The sequence below is a fragment of the Pundamilia nyererei genome, unplaced genomic scaffold (genome assembly GCF_000239375.1).
Source record: "Pundamilia nyererei isolate P.nyererei 1_Seehausen unplaced genomic scaffold, PunNye1.0 scaffold00174, whole genome shotgun sequence".
In the NCBI taxonomy this organism is placed as follows: domain Eukaryota; kingdom Metazoa; phylum Chordata; class Actinopteri; order Cichliformes; family Cichlidae; genus Pundamilia; species Pundamilia nyererei.
In genome coordinates, this window is record NW_005187575.1 from 256,405 (window position 1) to 267,960 (window position 11,556).

Below are 11,556 nucleotides of genomic sequence, written 5' to 3' on the forward strand. Positions count from 1 at the left end.
TTTTTTTATCTCCAGTTTGTTCTGCGGGTGTCTGCAGTTCTCCTACTGGCCAAATGCAGGCAGGATTGAGAGAGTTACTAGAAAACTAAGTATTTGTGACAGAGCCGGGAATGTGCCGTCCGCCTCAATCTCGTGCTTCCTGCTGAAGTCTGTGTCTTCGGGAAAGGAAGGTGAAATGGTTCTCCATCAATAACCATTATATTAGATAGCCAAGTAAATGGCTCATCTGGCACATAAACCTTTAAATTCTCTGCGTGGCTTCCAGCTTTCCTCATCAATTGCTCTGCCGCTGCCTGTCCAATCCCTTACCTCTGTTAACCTCATCCATTACTTCATTAATTTAAAGCAACCTTGCCATGACCTGATTGGATGGCTGACATTACACTAAGCAGGAACTTAAAAGCTCATAGATGCACTCCACCATCAAAAGCAGTGACTTTCAAGCTATTGGTTACTGGGATTCAAAAGCCTTCTCTCTTTGCAAAGCAAAGACACCAGAGTGAAATCTCTTCTTTGAAAATGGATGATCCAGATGTTCTGTTGCTGCCGTTTTAAAAGATTTTAAAGATTTAACGTGTTCTTTTTATGTGTCCAAATTTAAAAGAACTTGGGTCTCTGGAAACCCCTGTTAAATCATTGACAAATTAAAATCTGAATTTGTGAATTTCTTCTTGATTTCATTTTTTACCATGCTGTTCAAAGTCAAGCTTAAAAGCTGTTACTCCTTAAATCAGAAAAACAACTTAAAAAGACAGGTGTTAGGAGTTAGATTCACACAGAATTTGCATCATTACAGGACCTCTGACTCAATCAGAGAGAGTACATTAATTATTATGTTAATTAGCGACAAATCCTGTTACAGACAGACGTGCAGGAGATTTAAGTAGCTACGGGTCCAGGCTGAGCTGAGCCGTCTCCATCTGTTTCTGTATCTCCGACTCACTCAATGTGTCAAAGGATTATTTTGGGGCTCGTGGGAGTCACAATGTCTAGAGGGGCAGTAGGGTAATGATATCTATACCTCTGCTCAGCTACACATTTCAATCACCACCCCTTGAATGACTGCTGGAAATCCAATTCCAACCCAGTGCTCTGTCAGAATATCTGAGTGACAGGGCAGGGATGATTCTGAATCCATGTCAAACGACAGGGATCATCTGTCAGTGTGACACAACCTACAAACATGTACTTAATATAGTTTCAGATCTGCCCGGCAACCTGCAGAATCAAGGGTTATGGTAAACACTTGGAACTAGGGGAAAGCAGGGGGTTTGACTTAGAGGGGACCAGATGATCAATTCAACAACTGGATCACATAAGAAATTATTAACTGGTCAATCACTTCTGTTAATGTTAATTAAATGTAACTAATTTGTTGGTTGCAGACTCGCATGTAGAGCCAAACTGTTTGTGCCAACCTGTTTGGATGTAAAGCAATGGCCCATCTACAGCAGGATGGAACCCAATGGTCCTGATCCAAGGACAGAATGAGTTCCACACACAGATAAAGGCAGAAAACAGGGCTGGCTTGGGTGTTCCTGTAAAGCTGCTCCCTCTACCTTACCCACGAGAATCTTTCACACACACAAAACCAATACTGTCATGAATTATATATTACTGAATGACTCATTATAGCTCGACACGCTAATGGTAGCAGCAGCAGCAGCAGCAGCAACAAGGATGGATCAGTTTGGACAAGAATGTGAGAGGAAAACACTACCAGACAGCAACAAAGTAGCTGTAGTCACATGGAGTGTTCAGTCACCTCCCCCCCCACAGTCTTCACTGTGAAAACTTGAATTAGAGAACGAAGAAAAAACAAAACAAAACAGAAATTAGAGATAAGCCTAAGTGGGGATGAGGAATGCAGCACAAGAGGGGGCAGCTGTACATAAAACTGCTTCATCAGCTTCTCCGGTAAAATGAGTCTCCGATCATTCAGAACTGGCAGTGAGTGCTCAAAAAGTGCCGAAAGGCTAATTTTGTCAGCATTAAATGACAAGAAATGGCAGCAGATTATTTTAGACTGAGAGAAGAGAGCATTCTGTGGGTAAATAATAAGATCTATTATCTATCTTCTTTTTCTTTTTTTTTAAATTCGATATTTCATCATGTCAGAGCATTCCTCCAGTCTGCGACATCTAACAGCTGAATGACACAGATTCGCTTGACGCAAGGAATCTTTGCATTCCATGCTATAAGATTAAAGCACATATGACTTTGTGGGAATGCAATGATGAGCAGGAAATTTTGCACACACCATATAACTGGCCATTAACCAGAGACCAAAAGATGGAAACTTATTAGTGTGACTCAAGTCTTGTGGTGTCTGAGGATGTTTTGACCATCTGAGCTGAAAAATGATGACAGCCATAATTACAGCGTGGTTGTTTGGCTTTTTAACTCAAGTGTTTTGTTTACTTCCTCGTGAGTTTTGGCAAAGTTGAGCAAGATTTGGTTTCGGTGAGGGTTTTCTAGATTCATTATGATGTTTCCACTGAGTTGGGCCTGTACCCAAAAGAATACATGCCTTAAAGCTGCATATTCTAAGTACTGGTCTATATTCTAGATAAAGTAAGCAATGTTTCTTCCTGCTTAAAGGCCAATACTAACTGGTTTCCCAAACTATCATAATATTTATTGTAGTGATAATTAGAAACTATTACAAAGTTTTACACAGTAATATTCAGCCAGTATAGTAAAATTGCAAGGATTCCATATTAGCATGCCTCCGTTTATGGTAATTCTTTTCTTTTTTTTATAAAACCAGATTTCCCAACCTTAGAATTTAAAAAAAAAATGGCTGTAGCTTCTAAATCTGAAAAATGAAGAGGCAAGTACTGTTGAAAAAAGAAGTCCAGTTTTATAGTAAACTAGGAAAATGGGGAAAAGGGCTGTGAGCACTTAAGTACCACCAACTTGAGTGAGGGAACAGGAAGGGAACTAAAATAGCTCATTTCAGACAGTGGATGATTAAGGGGGTTGCAAATGCGAAGCTGCTATAACAAAGTGAACAAATGAAAATACGGAGCTGAAGAGGAGCATGAAATATCCCGTGTAACATTTGTTCAGAGTCGTCTTAGGTTAGTTGGCTTCGCACTCTGTACTCTGGAAGCCGGTCAGTGGGCTTTTTGGTATTTCCGTACTCATAGCTGTGTTTTTATGCTTGGACGGCCTGTCAAACAAATCATTACATATATCACACCCAGCTGGCAAACACAAAGGAGGACTTGTGCTGTGGCTCACATGTACAATTAAACTTGTTTCTCTTTCAAAGATCATGAGACCATGGCAACTATGGTCAATCTTCCCTCCAGCCTTTTGACACTGTTGCTACACGACAACTAGAGCACAGCTTAACCAATGAAATTACAGGAGAGCTCTGCAGCCAATCAGGTTTCTGCAGAGTCCTCACTTCCGACTGACATGTGTCTGAGACTCATGGGACAAAATGCTTAGACACGCTGAGAAGGCGACAGTGGAATATATTCATGTTTGACTGTTCATTTAACTCGACGACAGTAATGACATGATGGTTTACTGATGGATAAATCTTTGTGCCCATAACAGGTGTTCTATTAAAAAGCATATGAAATATAAGCAGTATTTGCAGCTTCTTTAAAACAACAGCAAACAGTGTTTGTCTGTTGTTTTTTAATCTTGATAAACCGCTCAAAATTAATTTTTAAAATTTCTTTTATTAATAAAAAAAAAAAAAAATCGTTTGTAGTTTTACAAAAATACAAACGATTTTGCCTCATCATGCATAATCTAAAGACAAAACAGAGGCACGCAAGACAACATAAAACAGCCAAGCAGATAGGTGCTCTGGTTCAACACTTCTGCCAGGCTGACTACTCACTCCTGAGGATGATTTGAGCGCGGCTGATCTTCTGCTGCTCCTGGGGGAATCTGTGAACTCTTGCTGCGGCCGGCATGTCTGCGGATACTTCTGCAATGTATTTCTCTTTTTAAACTCTGTCACTTACTCTGTCCTGTTGCACACAACTTTCCTTTTGCCTCGGTCTCTCTAGTCCAGCTGTGCAGTCGTCTGCAAACTCGCGTTTGATGCCAGAGTCCATGAGCTCATCGAGAAATAGAGGGGGGGGGGGCTTCTGATGCAAGCGTGATCACACGCTGTCATGTTAAAACAAGAAAAACACATGCCAGACTGGTGTGGTGGACAGTTGCTGGGGGGAGTGCCGGACCCCAAAATGTTTACGCATTGCTCTCACTCATCCGTGACCTGCAACCCCCCCCCTCCCGGTGGTCCAGGGACATACAGGCTGTTTCTATGAGATGAGGGATGAAATGTGCCTTTCTCTTCACCTCCAGCTCTCAGGTTTCACCCCCTCCTCTGCAACAAAGGTTTCACAACATCCAGAGCCACATGCTCTATACTGCTGGCAGGAACAGTGAGGACTCAAAATAAATTGATGAGCCGCACTTAGCAACTTTTCACACATCTCTGTGGAGACAAGCTTTTGCCAACTCCAACTGTGGCTACCCAGACAAAAAGAGCAGAGAATTAGACAACTCTACTGGCGAGCCTGCATGAACGCTTTAACTGCCTAACTGCTAGCTTTTCTCTCCTCCATTTGGTGAATGTACATTTACTCAAGGTAATGCTCCATTAAAAGAACAAGCCAGGGGCAGAAGCTTTAGGAAGGTAGAAGTAAAATCCATGCTCTAATACAAAAAGAAGATATGCACAGAGTTCAAAGTTAAGCCTTAAGTTTTGAAAATAGAGGAAAAGAAGTCAGAGGATAAACAAAAAGGGGAAGAACAGCGTCTGTACAGTGAACATATCCCAGATATGTTTTCTTTATCTGGCTTCACTAAACCTGACACTAAACTAAACTAACATCAGCAATCAAGCTGCAAAGTCACACAGAGGTGTTAGCAACTGGATGTGTCAAATCAGGGTTTTCCCCAATTAAGGTGTAAACATGCTTCCATTAAAAGAGGCAATGTTGGAAGCATATGACTAGTCATAAGGTCAGAGGTCAACTGGCAGCTGACAAAGAGTCAAAAATACATATAAATGACAACAGAGTGTTGTAATAATGTCTGTGTGTGCCAAGTGCTTTGAGTGGTCAATAATCCTAAATAAAAGAATTAAAAACAAGTCCTTTTGAAGACAGGAAGGACAGCTGAAAAACAATGTGACAGTTTGTCATATTTAATCAGCTGCATACCAGTCAGTATTTAATGGACTGACAGCAAACACAACAACTACGAAAACTGAAATTCAAACCAGTAAGTAGTGCTTTATCATACAGATTTCCAGGATCCACAGAAGAAGGCAACACCAGGCTTTGGGAAGAAAAAAAAATGTAAATGAACTGATGACTGACAGGAAGACGAAGTACACACACAGATGAACCTCTCTCTTCACTACGACAGACCGGTACAGCGTCTGCATCACTGCAGCCACAGCACCGATCAGTCTGTTGATCTCCTGCTCCCTTCTCCCGTCACTCGCGAACAAGACCCTGAGACACTTATACAGATATAGATGGGTTTGTTTTTTTATACATGTTGGTATTTTCAGGAGATATGACTGACCAACTAAAAATATTACAACTGTAAAAACCTAAATTGCAGTGTCAGACTGGTCCATACTGACATGACATAAGTCCCACAATTGTTTGTCAGCTGCACATCTATGTCATCATCTCCTGATCCATCACACCTCAAAGGTGGCAAGTGATTTGGGTGAATAGTTGCCTCCCTTCCTGTAGCTGACAAGCGTTGCATGCGGTGTGGTCTTCTGCTGCTGTCACCCATCAGATTCAACATGCTGGGCATTCAGAGATACTATTTTGGGGTTTAACGATGGTTATTTGAGTTGTTGTTGCCCTCCTATCAAAACAGTCTGGCCATTCTCCTCTGACCTCTGGCATCAACATCCTAGCGACGTTTGTGCAGGAAAAGCACAGACAGGTCTAATGCTGGTCGCTTTTCGAAGCAGTGAGTTGGTGACACGCAAGTCAGGATGTGACAATGCTGTTTTTCTAACCCTTTATTCAAGAAGGCTATATTTAAAAAAGAAAAAAAAAAAGGATGCATGCATCAACCTATGACCTCATGTCCACCTTTAAGTCTGCAATTCTCTGCTCAGACCTGACAGAAGCGGATTACCAGCCAGACCACAACACACGGCTGGCAAGTCTATGACCCATCCCTCCCTCTCCTGATCCTGGCCTTCCTTCCCACCCTGCTTTGGCCTTTTTAGGAGAAAAGGAATAACAGATAAACTATGTGTGGGCTGTCTGCGCCCTCACTTATCCACATGTGAGCTCACTTTTAGAACAGAAGCTGGTCCAAGTCAATATCCAGCAGTGAGGTGACGAGCTGGTTTCAGTGACGTAAGACGGCGACAGAGTCGAGTGTGCGGTGTTTGCAGAGGTCACCCGCAGTAAATGCGCATGCCTACTGTATACAACCCATCATCAAAGTGATGAGTGTTTGCCTTTATTTTAAGTGCTTGTAGACACGCACATTTTCCACATGGCAGCAGTGAACCATATCCATTCTCTTCCCTCACTCGGAAACTATTCTGTGCTTTGTTCAATCTCTCACTCACACATTCCTAGCCTCAGATAAAAACACACATCACATAATTCACTCACCTGCATGTGTGGGAATCCTTAAATAACTAAAAGTGTGATGCTATTGGGCAGCTTTGTTGGCCAAACAGCAACAACGTATAAACTGATTTCCTTCCTCTCTCTTAATCCTCCGAAACAGCTGAAATCGTAATCTTCTCTGGCTATGCGGGTCAAGCTCGACTTCAAAGACATACATCAAAGCATGTCCTGATCCGGAGAAGCATTTATGGGAGGAGGAAATCAGTTCTATCTCTGATAATATTGAGCATGGGCTGCAATTGTAGAGCATCTCTTCATTAGAAACACTGTGGAGGGTTCTCAGGGGAAAGGAAATAAATCAGTGAAGTCATGGAGGGCAGAGGTCATCCTCACATGGTTTCCACATCTGCCAAGATACTTTAATCCACAATCGGGGCTGATTTATCTAGGGTTTAATGCATGAATCCTTGCTATAGCTAAATCGAGGCACTTGTAATATGATGTTGTCCCATCATCAATTCATATGTTCTATATTTCTGGCTTCTTGCTAAAGTTTTTGTACACTTAGATACATTTTCTTTAGAAGCACTCTCAGGTTATGAACCCATCTTTTATTCAGTACATCTAAAAAAAACAACAAAAAAAAGTATTCAAATTAGCTATTCTCTTTGTTCCTAGGACTCAAAGTGATGGAGATAAAACTGGTGTCATGTGATAGAACTTGTGTATTGAACTGAAACGACTAGTGTTTAATCTGCCTGCCTTCTCAACAGGAGTATTTTAGATCGTGCTTATGGCATGCTGTTCCAACAATCCTGGCTTGTCAGTTGATCTCTGTATCAGCAGTGATGCTGGACAACTGTAACTTCTAAGAGCCAGAATGAAAAAAGTTCAATCTGAAGAAAAATAAATAAATAAACTAGCAGCACCAAGAAGAACGAGATGGTCCTTTAGCAAATGCCTCATGGAAGTAGTAACGAACTAAGTATCTGTGCCATATAACATGATTTGGTCCTCATTACCTTTGCATACACAGTCTGCTGCACTATTTGTTGGAATATTCAGTGGTTTTTGCTTTCTGCTCTTGTCAGATTGCACTCGGTGGCAGCAAAGGAGACACAAAGTTTAAATGCAAGTAAAAAACTAATATGTCTGGACTAAAGTTCAGTTCCATCCACCCTAACTTGTATCATAAGTATTAAAGTATCAGTTGGAATAATTTTTAGTCTTGTTTACGTGAAACAAAAATTGAGCCCAGCGATAATTTGTTTGGGTAAACGGCAGTTGAGATCACAAGAGTTTACCTGGCGGCTCAGCTGATACCCTTCTACACCTGAAATAGAGTGTTAGGTTCTTTAACCCCACGCAGCCTGCCCGCAGTTACAGCTACTGCAAGCCACTTTGCAACCTAACTAAACCAGAGACATCTCTGCTGCAGTGTCACTACTGCAGATGGACATAACAGCCTTCTTTTGACTGAACGGGTCCTGACTAAAACACGAGAGCAAAAGCAGCTGTGCAAATTAGTCTGACTGGAAAAGCTAGCTTCAGTGACTATGCTCATCCTGCTGCTTGTCTTGTTCCAATTAAGTGTGCTCACTGGCCATACGATTTACATCTCCACTGATTACTCAGTAGTTCCTGTAGAGGATCAGGTCACATGCTTCCACCATACTGTGAAGCACTTTAGGTAAAAGCTTAGACAGCTAGTTATAATTCTGCTGAACTTTATATTTGAGCTGCAAAGCAAGTCAAAATTTTAAATTCTTTAAATGTTCTTTTTGTCTTTGTTTATTAAAGTGGTCATGGTATGTCACATACTGTACACCACATCAAAGAAAAGCGATTTAGAACAATTATTAAAATGGTTAAAAGCTTCCACTGTATGACTGCCATGCACATGGTAATATCAGTGATCCCACTCTGAGGGCAGGGCCCATCCACCCACTGAGTGAGTGACGGAGGGCAAACCCTATGTGTCGCAGGGGGCTGTCAGGTCCACGGGTAAATGTGGCTGGAATAGGCGCCACTGAGTGCAGCTGTCACGACAGAAATACAGTAGCAAAACAGTGGGGTGAAAGAGGAAACCCTCTGGCTTCTGTACGGAGCTGACTGCACCACAGAGGGGGGGGGGGGCAATGTGAGAAGAATGAGAAAGACAGAGGGAGCAGAGAGGAAATCAGGCGAGTGAAGGAAAATTAAAATGTTAGAGAATAAAGCAAGCAGCAAAGGAAAACGCTGGAGGCTGAAGTCTTTGGCTGTGCCGTTTTCTCATAAGGCTCTTGTGGGGGTAAAATACACAGCAGAGAAGTCTAGTTAGTTTCAGCCATCTTGCTTCACTTAAATGGTCCGGCTAACATTCCAGCTTTGTGATACGATTTAAGGTGATTAAAGTGCATTTAAAACTAATGTGTATACAACCTGACAAGAAAACAAAGATTATATTTTTATAGACCACAGTTTGGTCTGAGCTTCATTATAGTTATACTGTAAATTAGCATGCTTGCACATCCAACTTAAAGTTTTTTGATCCGGTGTAACACAGTATTATGATTTTAATCACAGTTTTTTTTCTAAACTGCATTGAAATAGATTTCTAAGTTTTAGACATACTACAGCACCATAAGACACTTTAGGGGATCAAAACTTTCAGTATTTGAAGCGAGCAGGAGCAGAAGATTCTAGCAGAAGCCTCTCAATAGTATCACCATTATACACCATCACCAGCTGCTTCTTATACAAACAAATCACAGCAACATTTCTGCACATCTGTAGTTGTTTCACTCTAAAACTCAAAATGGTAATCCCAAGATAACTATAGTATATACTCGCCCAGCTGTGTTTGTCTTTAATTTTCTTTCTTGTGATTAATGACTTCTGTCACTCATAGTTTGAATGAGCATTTCTCAAGGAAGCAGCAACCACGCTGAATATACACAATCACTATATGACTGCAAACTACAGATTAAAAAAAACATGGTTAAACTCTCAGAGACACTGCATTAGTACTTTTTTTTAATGTAACACTTAATGTAAAATTGAAGAGCTAAAAAAAATTAATTAATTAAAAAAAGCCATCAAGATACATCCACTACTTTATTGGTAAATGGTAAATGGCCTGTATTTATATAGCGCCTTACTAGTCCCTAAGGACCCCAAAGCGCTTTACATATCCAGTCACACACACATTCACACACTGGCGATAGCAAGCTACATTGTAGCCACAGCCACCCTGGGGCGCACTGACAGAGGCGAGGCTGCCGGACACTGGCGCCACCGGGCCCTCTGACCACCACCAGTAGGCAACAGGTGAAGTGTCTTGCCCAAGGACACAACAACCGAGACTGTCCGAGCCGGGGCTCGAACCGGCAACCTTCCGATTACAAGGCGAACTCCCAACTCTTGAGCCACGTGAGCCACGTTTTATTATCCTAAAACGCTTGGATGCCAGCACCTATTGTAGGAAAAACAAAACACGACCCTCACAGTTCTACACAACTGTCCACATTTAGCCTTCCTCTGGTCGTATTAGGGATGACAAAATCCTGGCAATTCCCTTCAGCTCTGTTAAAATGTGTCCTCATGTCATTCCACTCTCACTCTAAAGTCTGTTCTGTCTCTCTTACGCAAACACACCACACATGTCTTAGCCCCATTAGCTTGATGAGGCGCATCTCTATCAGGTTAATTAGTGGATGGGATTAGAGTGTGATGAGAGGCATGGCTTAGGGAGAGGGGAGGGAGCATGGAGTAGCATCTGGATGCTGGGATTGCAAAAATACAAACAAGCTGCAATTAAAACCATCCTTTTTGTATTAAAATGAGGTGCTTTAATACAACGGATGTTTCTAAAGTAGGGAAACATCCATCCCTTCCTACATATGCGCGAACGTAGACACGCAGGAAGTCAGTGGAGCGAGTGTGTGTTTAGAAAGCCAAGGTCATGGAAGTTTGAGCCTGCAACTATTTGCTGGAAATTGGATTCAGCATGAATGTGCGTGCTGTGAATATGGGGCGTTTCTTGAAGTGAACGAGGCCGTTTGTGTTTTGATCAGATCTGGGGTCGATATTCAATGTTTGATAAATGAATTTCTTGCGAGAAGTAACTGCTAACCAAGCTCAGCAATGCTAAAAAATAAATAAATAAACCACCTCATTAGCATTACCTCCTGGCTGTGCTTTCAACTTGAAATGAAAATCACGTTTCAAATGGGTTTGTTTTTTATTTTTTCACGTTTCAAATGTTGACTTCCCGCAACAAATTAAGATGTTTTACTCTAATCGTTGCTTCTGGAAAAAAATGTTTTGTTCACTCAAAAAACATTTTTATTGTTGACACATGTTTTTTAAATCCTTTTTTTTTTTTAAGCATTAATCCCATGTGCTACACCTTCGTGCCTCTTAGCATTTCATATCCAAAAATTGCTCTTGCCTGCAGAGTTGAGCAGAAGCACAAGTTAGTGGTTCTACTTCCAGTAAACACAGGTCCAAAAATGCAGCAGGAGCTGGAGTTTAATGCTACATTATTAGATATGTGGAAATCTCTCAGTGCTCTGTACAGGTACAAGCTCTGAACTAGTGTTCTTCTTTTCAAACATCTTTGTTAACATCCCTCCTTTGGAATGCTCAAAAGAAATAAAATTCATCAGCGGTCTCTGTTTTAGTGGAGGCTCAACATGTTATGAATACAATCAGAGGATGAAACCTCTGAAACGGAATTAATATGAACAGAAACTACTGGCAGTGTAAATGAGTGGGCTCTTGACATGTTATATTTGTTATGTTACAAAAATATTGAACCCCAGTGTGGGGGAGTTGAAAGCTGCTTGCTCAACTTGGCTGACACAGACATGCACAGGCTGTATAATATACAGTGGGGCAAAAAAGTATTTAGTCAGCCACCGATTGTGCAAGTTCCCCCACTTAAAATGATGACAGAGGTCAGTAATTTGCACCAGAGGTA

At 41.4% G+C, this 11,556-nt stretch overlaps 1 protein-coding gene across 7 annotated transcripts in view; it reads right to left on the reverse strand.

Annotated features, from left to right (window-relative positions):
• The window catches only part of enah (ENAH actin regulator), a 144,043-nt gene that overhangs the window by 44,020 nt on the left and 88,467 nt on the right, over positions 1–11,556 (reverse strand). The window contains exon 1 of one of the 7 annotated variants that reach the window (XM_005746172.1): positions 3,863–4,191. The exons of the other annotated variants lie outside the window; for them this stretch is intronic. Within the exon in view, the coding sequence (XP_005746229.1) occupies positions 3,863–3,938 (76 nt within the window). The 5' untranslated portion in view covers positions 3,939–4,191. Of the gene's footprint in view, positions 1–3,862; positions 4,192–11,556 lie in introns of those variants that run through there. 7 annotated transcript variants of the gene reach the window in all.